Here is an 18,260-nt window from a genome sequence, read left to right as displayed (position 1 = left end):
ATTGCCATCCCAAGGTATGTGAATGCAATTGACGCGGTTTATGGTAGCATTTAAATATAAATCTCTTAGAACTAGCTTAACAGTCCTCAATATTCTTGTCAAAGATATAATATTCAAAATTGTATAAGTATAACAAAAAATTACTTTCATTTTCCGAGCGATCCGTCAAAGTTGGAAGTCCGTACTTCCGAACCACGTTGCGTATCAGGCTGGCCAACATCTTGGTATCTCTGACGATCTTAACATCATGCAATCCATCCCTGAGGCCAGTCCTGTGTGGTCGGCGACACTTTAGCCGCAAAGACGCAGCAGAGATCTCGACCCCTTGACCTTTGACTGACATTAAATATCATACATGCATATCGTTAATTTTTCCTGCATGTAATAAGCCACAATTCATTATGTGCTAAGAGTTCCTCTTTCAGGTAGGTCTGTATCCTTATAAGTACAAAAGTATCATAATTGTGTTATTATTATTATTCAAAACAAAGAGAACATATCAGCAAATTCCGATTTTGTTGGACAAATGTGCACCTACATATTTAGTCCTATTTGATGCGCTTTGGTATAATTCGTGTATATGTATACTCAGGAGTGAACAGCCACTTCAAACTCTAGCCCTTCTTTAGTTTTATTATTATCCTATCCTACTGTAAAGATTGTAATTATTAGTCTATACAGAAGGGAAATTTATCCTACTATGGTACCAAAGCGAAACATTAAACTAGACCTATTCACATACTTTTCTTTTATAAAGCTGCAAGGTGTGTCTTCAGATTGAAGTATAGACCTGCACTGTTGAAAGCGGACTGCTATTTTTTCCTTTGTCCTATTATATATGAACCTTTGGTGGATGCTTTCTTCACCGCCCGTCACGTCCTATATGTCCCTCCTTATTCCGTTTTTTTGTTTATCTTTCCTTTTAAACGCAACAGATCTCTTCGATTGAGATCCTCGTTCGTTCGTACAAAGAATATCAGGGAGTACATCATCTAGATAGAAAAATCCTTATTAAGCCAACTGATTGTCTCATCATCGAGCTCATGAACGAGTGTCTTAATTTTCTCATGAAAGATAAACCTCCATCAAGCTTGCTTGAACGATGGTGCTTTTTTAAGTTTTAAAGAACCCGATATTTAAATGAGTGATCAATTTGTAACAGATCAGCTGGGGACGTACACACCTTCAATCTTTATCTTGACACTCCTTACGCCCGCTCCGTATTCTTCAAAGGCCAGTTTGACCCTTGACCAACAATCTGACTTTTCCTGTGTTCCTTTTGTGCATTTCTCCTGGACCACTGACCCTTCCGATTTCTCGAGAGTAAATGTAATTTCGTAGGTAGCTCCCGAGGCGGCTAATGAACGCAGCGATGTTGAGAACTGTTTAGAAATTGATTAATAGTGACGATTTAATGACAAGATTTCATGGGCTCAATATATTTGTAATGAAAGAATAAATGAGAATAGATATGAACTTGAATAAAAGCTTGATTAAAAAGTGCGGATATCTTCCTTTCTTAAAATGCATCAGTAAACAAAATAAAGGAATATTCAAGCAGTATTTAGAATTGCAAAGCAGCCTCGTTTCTAAACACCTATTACTATCATAATTAATAAAGGAAGACATTCTTTACCATTGTCCTATATGTATCTGCACAGCAATCGCATCTGTCAAATAACTTCTGTCATGTGTGTTTATATCATTTTATAAATAATTTAGTGAATATGTCAGGAGGGTAAAGAATTGTATCTTTATTTCAACAGTTGGAATGACAAGAATTCAAAAAGACATAACTTTTTTTTGTACTCCGCAAAAATGTTTCAGATCAACTGTTTATAATACGAGAAGTACCGATGGCAAGGCCATATATTTTGGGGAAATGAGAGAAAGGGAGTTCAAAACCCCTAAAGGATGGGATTAAAGACATGAATAAGTACACCTTTTTATACTTACTTGAACAGGAGGAGCTTTGTCTAGACTTCCTGCATCAAAGAACTCTTCAAGATTCACGCGATAATCTAGGACACCACATTCACCAATCAACACCAGCCCTGCAGCAAATACAGTTGTATCGGCGTTAAAAAAATGGTGTACGAAGATGATGAACGATTAGCAGAAGAAATATTCGATGCCTAAAGAACAAGATTAACGTCAACTCTAACACTAAAGGCTACTGGATTTGTGTCAGTAAAATTTAAAAAATGAGTAGCAAAATAACTTTTCTCTTAAATAGTAAAAAGACTAAAAAAATATAAATTTCGAGAAAATGAATACTGTAGTTGTGGCAATGAAGATATACCACCAAAGATACTCTTAATAACATCATTTTTTCTTACTTTCCTCGACGCCATCCCCGCCACATCGTGATTGCCACCGAGTAGCATCTTGTTCCGGTACCCTTTTCTGCTTAAAAAAAAACATATCAGATTTACGTTACTTTTGATTGGTGAGGTACATATTATATAAACATAATTGTGGGTAGATTTGCTGTTGGTGTTCCGATCCTACACTCCACATTTAACCGTCTTTCCTTCCTCAGATTAGTATTTTATTTCAAACAAACGCCATTTTTCAAAAGGTCCCTTTCCATTTTGGCTACCTCTTACCTAAGTGATTACAACGACATAACAGAAAGAGTGAAACATTCGTGAAACTTGTTGTGGATCTTGATGTGCAATTAACAGAAACCAATTTTAAGATATTCTTCAATGAAAGATTATCATTACATGTTAACTGTAAAGTTAACCATGCTTCAGCTTACCATTAAAAGGGTGTATTTAGAAGGTAATTAGCTTTCTTCACAATGTTGCAAACTTTTTAGCTTCCTTTTGATAGAATATCACATTAGCCCTAGTCCTGATGCTGTCACTTTATATTGACTTAGTGTATACATGATAGTTGGACATTTTGAGAATTAAGGGGGTAATTTTCGGGAGGGGGTGGGTTGCCAACGTTACAATGCTTGCAAATCTGACGAAAGAAAAATGTTTTTGAAGCAGCAAAATATTTCACCAAAATTGGGTCCATTGCAAGTATGCAAAATGGGAGGTCCTCTTTCACCGAGCTAACGATAACCTTTGAATATGAAGAGGTGCCATTAGGGCTCCACTATATTTTTCTTCAAACGAAGTCTTTATTATATTTTCTCCAAAGCATGAAACAGTATAATCAGATATCCTCAATGGTGGCACCAATGTTTGACAAAGAAAGATACAATGAAAAACAAGATTTTAGTATTTAGATAAGTTGGACGTGCCGCCATCTACCAAGAATTAAAATGAAACCTATCTTGCTGAGCATAGATTGTTTATTCAACTTCATAATAACATTGTATTACACAGGAAAAAGATAAAGATCCTTTGAAACGTATAGTTGTAAATATATTATGTTTTGCATTCAAATTAACGAGAAAAAAAAGAGGAATAATTTCTACTTGGGAGGTTAAAGATGACATTTAATTAATTAAATTCAATTAAAAAATAAAATTATTGAAATCAATTACACACATCCCACCTTATTCATCCTAAGGATATCTCCCGAGCATCCGAGGTTTTGAAGGTCGTATCCGGCAATGTGACGACCGAGAGGGACAAGATCATCACCAATCTGTACCAATCAAGTGAAAGGAAACATTCAAGATAATGATAATAATAATAATGATTTTAATAATAATATTGGATATAATATACAAAACGAATGAATAAGTACAAATTCAAGTAGACTTTGAATTTGTCGCGGAGACGAATGAGGATCTGCCGCTTCGACCGAGACACGTTGAATCTCAATGGGAAATTTGGTCTTTAAAAAAAGAAAAACCCAAACCCACAATGGAAATTAGATACATGAAACGATTGTTTCAATCATCTGGAATTAGATGTTAGTTTTAATTTTAAAGGTACTATGTCCTATTTACAACCAACATCACATTCTGTAGAACTTTGCAGGAATTATGAATATGTGACGTATGTTCATCTGTGAAAATTAATCGGCTGATTGGTCATCAATTCATGCTCTATCCATGAAAAATAGTAAAATACATTTTCTATGTGTAACAACCGAACAAGACATTCTAGTCAAAAGGTTTATTGAAAGTGGTTTATTCGTTTCGATTATCAGAGTTTTCATTTTCATCTTTTCATTATTAAATACTTTCATGCAGTTGAGTTTTGCCCATTTTCATTTCTACGAAATTCACACGATGCATTTGAATTCTTCCGGATATTTTCACCCCGTAGAATATAACATACATGTATATGCATGTCATAAATCAAATGTTGCCGTCTATTTGCTTTCTATTTGAATGTATGCCATTTTAAACATGAAATATAAACATACGTTTAAGAGACATTGACGTGTTCGCGTGGGTGTATAATTCAATCTAAAGATGGGTTCAACTAGGGTTCAACAGGGGCGATAATAAACTTTTACATTATCTTTTCGAATCATTCCGGATATTCTGACAAGAAACCACGCGGGAACAAAGGCCGGAAGGACCTATCCAGCTTCTTTTTTGTTGTTGCAAATACCATTTTTTTCTACCAGTTTCTCTCGCATAGTTAAGCAAAGATGAAACACAACTGGTAAAGTCGTTTAGGAGCTGAAACAACATTCACCAAACGATAAGCCAGAAATATGGGCCCGGTTTCTAAATGACAGATCAGTTTGGTATGAAAAGCAATTATTCGGTAAATTCGTTTTAGAAATATTTTCATAAACATAAACTATTTGGTTAGCTTCCCACATCTTTCTGTAGGTGTAGACCTATACAACAAGTAAACAAATATATTTGAGTAGATGGTACTTTAAGCCGGTAGTTGTAATAACGATGATGATAAGAATAATTATAATGATAATAATTAGACATTGAATTCGTCACGGAGACGACTTAGGTGATCTGCCGCTTTGATCGAGACGTAGCACAAGTAGAAACTCAATGGGAGAGTTGCTCTTTTTTTAAATCCCACCCTCTACTCATGTAACACGCCTATGTAAAGCTCATTAGGAGATCCGCTACACTATGCGGCCGACTATCTAAAAACACAGAGTCAATGAGAAAAAATCCCACCCTCCGTTCATATTACACGCATATGAACAAATTCAGTCCCCCATGACGCGCGGAAGGACATTGTGTGACCAGAAGTTTACCCATGACATCGACTGCATGCATAGAATACCATTAAGCATGGCAATTATGACATATGAAGCGAACAAAGTCCCATACAGAAAGAAGAAACAAAGAAAAACAAAGAAAGATTTTGACGAAATTAATAGGTGCTTTGCAACGCTCCGTGGCAGATCACCTAATTATCTTGACGATTTCATGCTGAATTAAAATATTTCTGAGTGATTAGAGATTGAATTCCAGGAGGAGAGTAGATGAAAACATCATCACTTTACTGGCCTACCTCTTGCTTTTGGTCCGCAGATAATTCTAGCTGGTCTTTACGGGAATGTGTTCCATTTGAGTCTTCGTTTTGGACGAGGAGACCAGAAAGTTGGACACCACCACCTAAACAAAACGTTGCGAGCAATAGGTTCGCGATATGTATGTTCATATTGTATAGTCATGAAAACAAGTTATCAAATTATTTTACATTTATTCCATGGTTAATGATCAGAATAAAGATTGGTAATGATGTCTCGAATATTACACTCTTCTGATTTATCTTCGATGCCTTTGATATACTAAGTTTCTACATGTGACTTCCTCATATTCATTTATGATCGAGTTTTTTTTTTGAGGGGGCTGAGTCTTCAAGGTTCTGGCCCTGGTAAAAAATTGACGGGATTAAATGCTAACGTCAAGCCTAATCAAGGCTTTCGAATTTATTTTCAACTTGTTAATTTCATATCATTCTGAATTGACTTACTACGCTTGAGAGAGATATCCAGAGTATTGTCAGATGCAATTACAGGGAGTGATACTTTCTTTGCTGTGCATCCCGGGATCGACTCGACCTGATGATGTAATTGCTCCTGAATCTAGATTGAATAGGAATTTAATGGCAATGTGGTAAATGAACTAGATCGGACCGTTCTGACTGCAGATATTATTGATATATTCACGATACATTAAATGTCAAATGACTAAAATGTCTAAGTTGAATTTTACAAAAGCATTTGATAGATATAATCGTCTGGCAATAGGAACTCTTGAAAAGAAAAAGACATTTGTCAACCTTCTGTTTGTTAGAGGTGGAGAGTGGAACAGCCGTTAATATAAGACACTGACGCTAACGAACTAATAATTCAGGTACTTCACGTACTTTTCAGAACAATCATCTTTACTTCGAATACAATTTCAAGTTAAATTCCTTGATATTAAATAACAAATTTTTGTATATGGTTTTACTACAATTGGTATATCAAAATTGGCGGGTAAAAAACCGCACTCTAGGACCAATCAGTCATGGACACAGAAAACGAAAGAGGCTAGAGGAGTAAAAAAAAAAAAAAAAAAAGGGGGGGGGGAGAGTTATGAAGAGATGGATAAGCGGGAAGAAACAACAACAAAAACGTCACGTCACGTACAAAAAAAGAGATTGCAAAAAGAACAGTGCAGACAACCTTTTGATAATATCTTGTGTGAGAGGTAATTGCGTCCACAGGCTCGATTAACGCATTAAATAGCGCAAATAATAGCGCAGGAATAGCGTAATGGGAATGACGCATCACGTGCAACGAACATTACCTGAGTTGACACATCCGCTCCGTTCACTAGAACTGTGACGTCATCTAAACCCGAGGACATCGTGAACAGTGTGACGATCAACCTCCCTTCGGGTACTGGGATCTGAAATTGAGAAGATAGCATCAATGAATATGAAATGGATAAATAATTTTCACTTTTACACAAGTACAAGTTGACAGTAAAAGCTAAAGGTTACATTTTGACATGGTCATAAAAGTATTTAATTAGCTCAATAATTTGGCTGATGATTAAACGAATAGGTAGAGATAAAACTATGACTAATATCCTTGACTACTTTCTAGTCAAAGAAATTTCAAAACGAATAGTAACGAGAGGAGTAATATTTGAAGAAACAAGACATAGTCAATACCCTACAAGTTTGCCTCGCATTTGCTTATTTGCCTGCAGTATTAGGACTTTCTTTCGTAGCAGATCGATAAGTGATAAAGGCGTTGCCTATATTTAACAGTTTAAAAGGGGTCACTTCGAATCACCAACCCATCGTGTCCGTTCATGTAATTTCTTAACACGACCTTTAGTAAACCGAAAACGGAAGATCATGCGACCTTTCGTATATTTGCCGTAGGGTTTTCAAAAGTTTTGGGGTATATTTGACCAGACCACTTGTATAAGAGAGGGGCTATTTCACAAACATTACTCCTGACATTTTGTGAATAAAGGGGACTGTTTTAAAAAAAGATCGTGTAACGCGACCACCCGACCCGACGCGATGACCCGATGATTCGAAGTAAGCCGACCAGAAGCAAGTCTTACCTTGAACTCTACAGAATCAGTCTGGCTTGGTCGATTCCCAATGAAAGTGGTGTACAACGGTCCATCTTCTGTGTTTCCGACCACTTGGGGATAATTCCTCAATTGATCAATATGGCAGCCGTAATAACATCCATCTGCAACGTGTTTCATTAAGTGTTTGGAAAGAAAGAGGATATTGTTTTCGCTAAGCATCTAAGAGATCTACTACGGGAACGGCTGAACGACACAAGATCTTGCAACATTATCGCTGTTCCGTCAGTTCATATAACTCGGAACCTTGACGAATCACTATATTTAACTCCAACTTTATCTCTAGACCGTACCTACTACCCGGTTGCAAACTGAACCCTTACTCTAATCCTATACCTTTGGCGACATACAGCCCTGAGCAATTGTCCCGGGAAAAGCATGGGTCACCATTAGGGCAGAGTTTTTGATCTTGATAAATTACAAATCCTGAATTTAAAAAACTCTAAATCGTTCCATTTTTGTTATAACCGTAGGTTAGTTAAAGAAGTGCGATGAGTTAAATAAATTCAAGCGCTTGGTATTTTAATTTGTCATTAAAACATATAGCAAGATTGATTCTTATTTTGTGAAAATATTTTTCCTTTGGGTTGCTCTTGTACTGTAGCCTATAACATGTAACACTTAATAACGGAATAGGTATAGAGATAGTCATGTGGACGGGAGTCGCACTCCGTTAAAGGTCAAATTTTGGGGACATTAAAAGAATTGCCTCCCATAGAGATTATACGTGAGAGGAGATGATTTGGAGCTGCAAGAAATGACCTCTGAGCGCCTATGCTTGGGCGTGTGACAATATCTTTTTCATTGTGCCAATCATCAGGGATATGGGCTATTTCTTCCACCATCTATCATTTTTCAGAGAGAGAGAGAGAGACTCTAAACCTAAATCAAAACATCATCTTATTTGATGACACAATCGATTTTCTTACCGGAATCTGAGCAGATAGAGGCTATCGCAGATCGTCCGTCATCAAACACGACTCCATCTTCGTTCTCGTAGGCTGGGCCCCCGAAGTTGATAGCGAAGTGCACACCTGGTTTCTGCGTACTAATTCGACATGGCGAACCAGCCAATTCCACAGACACATCTCTTCTCTCTGCAATATATTTGTAAGAATACTTTGTGAGAACGCTTGTAAATATTTGCACAGTATTATCTTCACTCAAATCTTACTATTGTCACGACTTAACATGGCGAACCCGCCATTTCCACAGACACACCTTTTTTTCGCTGCAAGATATTTGCGGGAATACATGTAATTTAAACAGGTACAACCATATCTCTTAATTTGATGAGATGTATGGTTTCCTTGATGAACTAGCGACGCCGTTGTCTGACCTCACGCTACTGACACAAATGACTTAATTGATACACTGATCATATTTTCACAGGAATGATTTTCAAAAACTAATTGTGTTTGGCAACGCGGGTCTTCTTTGAACAAATTTTGGTTTGAATTTTCAATCATTGAAATGTTAGCAACAGGAAATTTCCAACAATATTTCCTCTTACCTTTGTTTTGTAAGGCAACGCTCGCCCTGAAAACCTTTACACCCTTTCCTTTATTGATTTCTCTGGAAACGTCTTTCTTGAAGATGAACCGTCCTGACTTTTCCTCCAACTCAGATTCCCGCACGACTTCGACAGCATCGGCGCCCGACTCGACCTTGATTTCGACCCGTCTGTCCGTCCAGATGTTCAGGAAACCTTCATCGACTGAAAGATGACCTCGCAAGGGGGCATCAGCGCCGGTCGCGATGCAATCGTTCTGAAGACATCTCTTTTCGAGGTCATCAAGGTCTTCTGGTGCATTGGAGATGAATGCGTACCGACAGGGACCGGTTAGGTCTGGTTTCATCTTCACTGCTAACTTCCCAATCTTCTTACTTACCAACCACAGGGCTGGAGTTGCCAGTGAGGTTTCATCTGTGCTTTCCGCGATGTAGTACACACCAACCTTGTTTTACATCGGCGCCACGAAATACAACGCCGATGTGACAAGGTTAGTGTCAGGATTCGACCTGGAGCAGAGTAAGAACATTGCTCGGCCGTAGTGCGTGCGGATCTTGGGTACAAGAGTCGTGCTGAGTTCACCGTTGTGCGTCTGAGCGAAAAACACTTTTCCACAAGGCGAGCCTTCGTTTACATCCCCAGAGTAATTTCGGTTGCAGAAGAACACGAAGTGACTTTCTGGAGGGCCTTCGATCTTAACACCACCGTCCTGGTTCATGTCGAATTTCCATTTATTTGTCATCTCACTGAACCCACATTTTCCACCAGGGACAGCGTCCAACTTCCAGTCATCTCCACTCTTCCAAATGTCTACCTGATAGCAGCAAGCGACAGGTGTGTTTTCGTCAGATCTGGATGTGCTACATCCGATCAAGAAAGATGCCGTATCCTCGACGGCATCCGCGATGGAAGCAAATCCGAGCTCCTGGAGGCTTATTACAAGGGTACCTTCTGGAGATGATTCCCTTTGCGGAAAGCGCCCTCCGCGGGTAAAGATGGCCTGATTGGAAAACAAAGTCACATTGTGCCTTCCATCTCTCATCTTCATGATCAGATCCCCGTCTCGATTCGTTTGAAGATCCCTGGAGATAGAGGCCGAATAGGGTACATTATCCTTAATTGCAGGGATACCTACCACTGATGTCGAAATCAACTTTGTGTTGAACGAATTCGAGTTGAAAGCGGATTGAATCAGACTCAGCTGGCTTTGGGTGGTGGACTGACGTTGGTGGGTGTGGAGCAGGATAGCTGCAGCGCCCCCATGACCAGCGTTCATGTTGTAGGGTAGGCCCTTCTCTCTTGGAAAGACATCCCCGTTAAACTCGTCGAAGGAGATAGTTGGTGGTGCTTCTGATAGTGCGATAAATATACAACAGAAGTATAATTAAAAGACCGTAATTAAGATTACAATGGTTCATTTTGAATTAAAACGTATGCTTAACTCTACAAAATAGTAAATGTACCAAATAATTGATCGTGCTAAAATTGGCATCTAATGCTACGTTTACACTATGTTCCCGGCGGCCACGGCAGCCACGTTTGCCCGAAACGTAGTGCGCCGTAGGATTTAGACCAATTTTATCTCTGGATTCAAGTTTTGTTACGTCTTGCCAAGTTTTCTTACGGGCTTCCAAGGTATCCGTGACGGGCCGTAGGGGGAAGGGGATGCTGAATCCCGGAGGCTCCAAGGCGCACTACGGTTTGGCCCGCGTTCTACCACGGATGCCAGAACGTTCCCTCCCGGCCCCTCATGTTCTGATGGGGTCCCTCACGTTTCCCACGTTCTGATCAAGGTCTGACACGTTTTTCACGTTCTGTCAAGGCTTTGTACGGATGAAACGTGGACGCAGGGCAGCTTTGGAGCACGTTTGTGTCGGCGGTATAAAAAGAAGGTCTCCTAAGCAATAGCAATCATGGTATTCTGAGACCTCGCGTTGTGTCAGACCGTAGTAGAACGCAACGCGCCGTAGCGTGCCGGGCGCTTAAACCGTCCCACTACGGACCACCCCCAAGTTTTGTTACGGCCTATTACGGACTGTCACGTTTTGTTACGTTCACCCCGGTTTATCACGGCCTACTAGGTTTCTCATCCGCACCGTGACTGCCGTGGCAAATTTTTTGACAGTTTAAAAATCTGACACGGTATCCACGGCAATCACGGCCTGTCACGTTTGCCCATACGGTCCCCCGCGTTGTGTCACGTCAATCCCGTTTCGTCCACGGTGGCCTGAAACGTGGTTGCCGTGGCCGCCGGGAACATAGTGTAAACGTAGCATACGACTGCCCCAATACATAATCATGAGATTCATTGTATTGCAACGTTTAACCCCGATCGGCTGAATAACTGATAACCTAGCAGACTTCATACGGACGTAGAAAAATTAAAGGAGTTCTATCTTTGATACCATGGGTACAGTTTTGCAGTTGTGTATGCCTTTTCAAACTGAATAAATCATTTCGTTCTTTCAAGTTCCCCCTCCGCACTTTATGGCAAAGCCGAGTACACCGTCAAAGTGATATTATTATCAAATTTGATTTCCCGAGGGTAAATATATCCTCTTTTCTCAGCATTTATGTTTTTTATTTTTCTGTTTCATGATACTAAGCGGATTACAACTTTTTACACAACATCATTGTCTCCCCCGTTTGCATAAAACTGTACACTCATCAATTATTTCGTTTTTAGAAATAATGCGGTCGCAAAGACTTTCCGGAAATCACAGATAAGGCAATTCCTTGTCCATCATCAAGTGAAATGGTGAAACAGATGACAATGACGTATTACTTAAATTCTTCATGATTTCTATGGTATATAACTATTTATACACAATCGGGTATTGTGAAAATGCCCTTCGCTTAATTTCTCGAAAATCTTTGTGATCATTTTAGATACAGGCCGCTGGGGGTAGGGTGCATAAACTTACTAGAATAAGCTGCCATTGTGGAGGTGAAGTCGCCTTCTTGCTGTGACCTCTCTCTGACGTTATCTCAATTCTGTGTTATCAAACCAGAGAAGAAGATGTACAAATAAATTCATGAAGCATTTAATGAACATTGCTCTTGAGAAACAACTCCCTTCGGGAAACATTTTGATCTAAATCAAGTTATCTAGGATACACCGTCATGAATTTTAAATAAAGTTGTAAAATTGAAATATTCTGCTCTATTCTAGCCCTTATCCAGCCATGGAGATAGGAAATTAAAATTAGTTTTGAATATCCTATCACTAAAATAGTATTGTACATGTTGTGACAGCCACGTAATATTAAACCATGATAGAAAATGATTTACACAAAATATGCAACATATGCTTGGGGTTGATCTCTTTGATGGTGAAGTGGTTAGTTCTCGCTTTATGATTGATCAAATTATTCTCGATGATCAAAAGGAGCGATTTTCCCCTTCAAATTCGATATCTTTACCATCAAATGCCTGCCATACACGCGCCCCCTACGTGTAGATCTTTGGATCTGCCACCAGGCGTTGTGGCGTGCGCCTGTAATCCAGCTAACAGTGGAAGTTACAAACTGATTTCAGCCGAGGACGCAGGTTCGAAACTGAGTCACGTCTTTCGGATGGTGACGTTAAAAGTCGGTCCCCAGACGTAAATAATCATATCTGATTGATACACGTCTGTAAAAACCCAATTACACACACACACACACACTACAAGCAAAAAGTAATTCATCGGCTCAGAATGTAATTTAGATAGCGAGAACCAAAGATGACAATGACTTTAATTGATCAATGAAATCATAGACTTACGTTAGGTTGTATTTGTATACTTTGAAATGGTTTATATTATCTCATTTTCCACAGCTTGAGTCCGCAAACTGGCCAGAGTTGTCTCTAACCGCATCACAGTCTTCAGGAATTTTGTTTGAGCCACGAAAGTGCCCAAGTGAGGCACCTCATTACGGAAATGTTTTTATTTTGTCACTGCACGCTCCGAGTATGAAAACGGCTTCCACCGATAGGTAATGAAATTAGGACGTTTTGATCATTGTCGACTCAACACGCGAAGGCATGAGTGGGAAACAGAATTAGTTGGTGTTTGCGCCCTATTACGATTGCCAGGAAGTATTAATGATGTCATACAATTTCCCAGGGTCGTGAAAAAGGGTACATATCCGATCTCTGAACAAGTATCTTCCTCCATATACTGTACGATCATTGAAACTATCCAGTGAGACTGACACTACTTCGGCAACAGAACGAATAAAGCGTTACATTACCCGAATCGGTCTGTGTGAATCAGGTGTAACTTGGATTTGAGTCAGAATGGCGTTGTAACTGAGGCGCTTTACGCATAAGTGTTTGTTGGGGGGGGGGGGGGGAGTGGTGGAATAGACACAATTATGCCTCAGTCACACCGCCAAACCTACTCATGCACACCCACTCCGAAATGACCAATAATTCCTTATTAATGTACATGTAATTCTTTGTTCGGTCTATCCAATATGCAATTTTGCTTTGTGACTATTGAAAAACAATTGTTCATAACAGGTAATTGAAATAATTCTAACCTGGCACTGAACAAAGATTCATGCATTGTATTTTTTGTTAATTATTATTTAGTTGGCATTTCAAACATACAATAGGAGGTACAATAGAATGGCAACATAGAATACAAAGTATGCAAAACTGAAATCGGCTTCCCATGCTGCAGAACCCGAAATTGCCAGGAAAAAGGAAAAAGAAAAAAAAAGGTATGTGAAATTTTTATAACCCGCAAGTCTTTTCTTCCTACTACAAGAAATGCAGCAGGAAATGCCTAAAATAGTATACATAATCAGAATAAGATCATACAAAAACAACAACTTATTGATTAAAATACATCAACTAAAGCTCGATAAATTGCAATATGTTATCTCGGTTGTTACTGGCATGTCTGTCTTATTGAAGCAAAAAAAGAAAAGTAAATAGCAGAAATTGGACTTGAATAATAGTTATTATGATTTTATTACATTATGATAATGGCCAATTGCAACATATCTTTCACCCTCGCCCCTTTCTCCGCTTCTCAATTCGCACAAAGTTGTCGTCATAACGATGGCTGTTATCATAATGATCATTATGTTTGTTCATCACATATGACAGCCGTCCACGTTAATAATCAGTTCATCGGGAGAGGGCATTTTAGCTTGTACGTAGTCTAGAAAAACAAGACACCATTCAGATGTTTGGTAATATTCAAAGGAGTTGTTATAGTAGTAGTAATAGCAGTAGTAATAGTAATAAAAGTCGAAGTAGTAGGGAAAAATCTTTTATACGATCATGCTTTATGGTTCAAGGCATGGCCACACAGATGATTTTTTATGTTGGGGATCGTGGCAAAATGCAATGAATTATTGATAATTTATTGCGGTTTCTTTGGATTTCTCTAATTTGTGGGAGGCTTCCCCCTACGCTAGCCCCCCCCCCCCCCCTGCGTACAGTCATGATTTAGTGGCAAAGCAATGGCCTCGTAACCATGAGGCCTAAGGGCCAAAAGTGTGTCGATCAGCTATACAAGTCAAGTGCTCTTTGTGAGGCATTAATCCTCATTACTGTCAGTTATGACTTAAGGCCGTAGGTCCCCTAGTTGATAAGCATAGTAGTAAACACATGCTTTATCAGTCACGTAAAACAAACACTTGCAAACTGTTATTCAATAAAATCTGAGAATCTAAGTCTATTAAGAATAAATCATTGTCAAAATCATTCCATAAACTGGTTTTTTTTTTTTAAATCCACCTTTAAGACCAACAGTGTATATTCTGTTTTATAATAGTTCTCTGGGCCTTGTATAGATTATGTTGGTCCCTAGATTATTTGAGGTGACCTCGACTCCATGATGAGAAAAGAAAGTTCATGTTAGTTCAAAATAACAGGAAATAACATGTTAACTGCAGGTCTACAGGATATCGCATGTTTTTATCTGTGCAGATGCTGTGTTTCCTTTTTTGATAAAGCTATGATATTCTGCTTTTAGGGATGAAAAATAAACATTACGATAGTTCAAGGGAAATGTTTTGGTGCAATATAAGTTGAATAACCCTCTATGCCACATATGATTTTACTGGGCGTTTCATTTCATATAAAATGAACAAAAAAGAAACAAAGGAAAGAAAGCCAGAAAATAAAAGTAAGCACGAAAGATAGAAAGAAAGAAAAATTAAGTTAAAAAAAGAAGGAAAAAAAAGGAGGAATTAGAAGTAAGAAAGAAAGAGAGAAAATTAAAGAAACAAATAAAGAAAGAGAGAAATAAAACTAGACCTTCTCTTTTTCAAGTAACCCAAAGGTGCTTTTTTTACGAGGGGTAAATGTTCCATTTTCTCCTAATAAGCACCCCTTCCCTTTGATAAGTGTCCCTATTTAAATCTGATATGTGCGCCTTGTACTTTGACAAGTGTCCCTTTTCCTTTGTAGTAAGTGCCCCTTTTCATCTCTGATGATAGCCCATTTTCTGATATGATAAGTGCCCATTTTCCTTTCAAATAGGTGGCTTTTGCCCTTCTGACTAATGCCCCCTTTTCTTTCTAATAATTGCCCTTTTACCCCCTTTTTAAACCCTGATAATAGGCTCCCTTTAGAATATGATAAGTCCCGTTTGTTACTTTGATTAATGTCCCTTTTCCTTATTATAACTTGCCCTTTGAACAGGGCACCTTTTTACCGAAATTTCCAAATGTTCCTTACAAAGTGTGCCCTTTTGCGGTCATCCGATGAGCCACATCTAGTTTCAAAGAATCGGAGCAGATTTGTGTAGTAAGTTCCCTATACCTACCATCACAATGAAAGTGTCGAAGAATACGAAGGGTTAGACAAAATGGCGGAGTTTTCTAACCCAATGGTTGAGACAACATTAGATGTTATAAACGTTGAATATACTAAAGCAAAAAGTTACTATAATTTGATGCTAGAAAAGAAAAAAGAGAAAGTTGGTTTCCATTTTTGTCAAAATTTGTTAGGTCTGCCAGAAACATTTGTTTTGAAAGCTATACTTCAGTTCAAATTTAATAAGATAAGAGAAAATAATATCAAACATATAACTTCACATTAATTCATAGGATCTTACCCTCTAAAGATAATCTCTTTACATGGAAAATCGTACAGTCTAACGAACGTGAAATTTGTCGTGAAAAAGAAAGTATTGAGCATTCTACGTTTTCTGGAAAATTATATCAAGAATTATATTTCATCTTTAAAATAGAACATTTACTTTACTTAATTTCTTGATAAATTATGCACAACTTGTAATATACACAGATTACGTAGAGCGGAACTTTGGGAAAGTACCAACCAATCATAAGAGGTTAATAAACAATTTCATTTCATCATTGAAATTTTATTTGAAATACAAAGAAAATATAAAATACTTCGATTAATGAAGAAGTTAAGAAAGTAATAGAAATGTTATAATGATCCGTTTCAGAAATTATGTTGATCTTGTATATAATTCATGTTTCGTTTTACTTGTTTTGCAAATAGTCTATATGTATTTTGAAATGGAATCATAAAGTCCCTCTGAAGAGGTAAAGAAAAAGAAAAAAAAAACAAAGGTTACTGCGTATACATTAACTAATTGTCATTGTCAAAAAGATATATGATTACCATTACGTGCTATGACAAGAATTACTCTTTTATCACCCCTCATATCCCCGGGAAAAAATTGGAATTGCCTCCCTATGTGTCCTTTATTTAATCAACTGAGAGCAATTTTTCGTTAATTTCCCGCATTTATTATTCATCTCATTAATTAACTTCAAAATAAAGTTCTTATTCATTCTTTCATCATGAGATTGTGCTTACAACCCCATCAGGATCGGTAAATTCATCTTATTATAAGACCTAATAGGTCAATTTTGATAAGCTCACTCACTTCTCTCGCTTCAGACCATCACACTCAACTGAAAAAGCATGATGGCGAAGAATTATGTTGGACCACGTAAAGATAAAATCTTTAAAGTCATCCCTGATAATGCAGTAGGGGTATATACCAAGGTTTAAAATTCATACTTTTTCCACTTCGAGATAAACCTTTTCAGGTGCGCGTCCCCCTCCCCCAAATGTGCCCTTTGGGTTGGTGCCCCCCCCCCCCCCGACGTTAAAAGAAACTCTGCTGCCTTTGGGCCGTCGAGTAGACTAAAGACTGATACCCTGCCCACCCCGACCCATGACTGAGCCCACGCTACGCAACTGCCTATCATTATAACCTATGAGAGAGTAAGAGAGAAAGAGGGAGAAAGAAAGAAATAGAGGGGGAGGGGTGGGGAGAGAGAAAGAGAGAAGGTAGGGAGACCTTGATCCCGTCTTCTGATCAAAATTGAATCATACAATAATGTAGAGAAAAATCCCAGCTAAAATAAAATGTAGGAGACATCAGAGTAGGGATAGACGACAACGACAAATATTACCTAATCGAATTAAATTCAATTGTTTTCCTTTGAGTGGCACTATATTGACGTCAAAATATTCTAAAAGCAAACGTGATACATGAAATTGCATCTCCATTTTATACTCTATCAGACCATGAAAGAAAAATTCAGGTTAACATAGCCATTCTGAAGAGTATTAGTGAATTCAAAATAGATACTTTTTTTTACCACTTTTTGCAATATTTGCATTTGCGCGCGTTTGTCAATTCTCGCTACCCTAAATAGGTACGAAAATCTCGAAATTCGCGAGACGAGGTAATTTTCACTCTCTCGGGTCGTCACTACAACTTCCGGTATAGAGTCCCATCCCAAGTCACGGCCTTCATCCACCCCCATTTTTCAGGGTTCTTACGCTTGGAATCATGAGCCCAGCACTGTGCAGCCTCACAAAAGAAAACCATCGTCTGATGTCAAAAGACGCAAAAAACAACGAATGCAATGTTCAAATAAACGTTGAAATATTTGCGGAAAAAAAACAAGACCGAGCAGACGACATATTCGGTGCATACACGTTGTGTGGCGACGGCGTTTTACGTTTGCGCTATCGCGCCGCCTGCACAGGAAGCTGTAATGTCGAAAAGCTATCCCATAATGCAATGCGCGTTTTCAGGATTTTCCCCGGATCTCGGCAGAATCGCTATTTGGGGTAGCGAGAATTTTGAGGTTTAACGAACGTCTATGAGCTAAATTTAGGTCAATAATGGCTAAAAATCTAAACAGAAGGAAAGAAGAATAAAATCAGATTCTGACGAATTCAAAAGGTGCTTTGTCAAGCTTCGCGGCAGATCACCTAATATTATACTAATACTAGTAATGACATATTTGAGCA

At 38.4% G+C, this 18,260-nt stretch overlaps 1 protein-coding gene across 2 annotated transcripts in view; it reads right to left on the bottom strand.

The window, feature by feature from the left end:
* Nucleotides 1-18,260, bottom strand: part of LOC581277 (TPR repeat-containing protein DDB_G0287407) — a 36,763-nt gene that overhangs the window by 17,248 nt on the left and 1,255 nt on the right. For both annotated transcript variants that reach the window (XM_030978072.1, XM_030978073.1), the window contains exons 2-13: nt 11,936-12,005; nt 9,012-10,361; nt 8,428-8,595; nt 7,469-7,602; nt 6,695-6,796; nt 5,874-5,985; nt 5,409-5,512; nt 3,517-3,609; nt 2,340-2,406; nt 1,957-2,054; nt 1,184-1,382; nt 145-336 (exon numbers count right to left, since the gene is read on the bottom strand). In XM_030978072.1, the coding sequence (XP_030833932.1) occupies nt 145-336; nt 1,184-1,382; nt 1,957-2,054; nt 2,340-2,406; nt 3,517-3,609; nt 5,409-5,512; nt 5,874-5,985; nt 6,695-6,796; nt 7,469-7,602; nt 8,428-8,595; nt 9,012-9,357 (1,615 nt within the window). In that variant the 5' untranslated portion in view covers nt 9,358-10,361; nt 11,936-12,005. The remainder of the gene's footprint in view (nt 1-144; nt 337-1,183; nt 1,383-1,956; nt 2,055-2,339; nt 2,407-3,516; nt 3,610-5,408; nt 5,513-5,873; nt 5,986-6,694; nt 6,797-7,468; nt 7,603-8,427; nt 8,596-9,011; nt 10,362-11,935; nt 12,006-18,260) is intronic.

This window comes from Strongylocentrotus purpuratus, unplaced genomic scaffold, assembly GCF_000002235.5.
Source record: "Strongylocentrotus purpuratus isolate Spur 01 unplaced genomic scaffold, Spur_5.0 spur5_scaffold_1, whole genome shotgun sequence".
NCBI lineage: Eukaryota > Metazoa > Echinodermata > Echinoidea > Camarodonta > Strongylocentrotidae > Strongylocentrotus > Strongylocentrotus purpuratus.
Note: the sequence above shows the minus strand (reverse complement) of the source record. Positions and strands in the feature narration are given on the sequence as shown.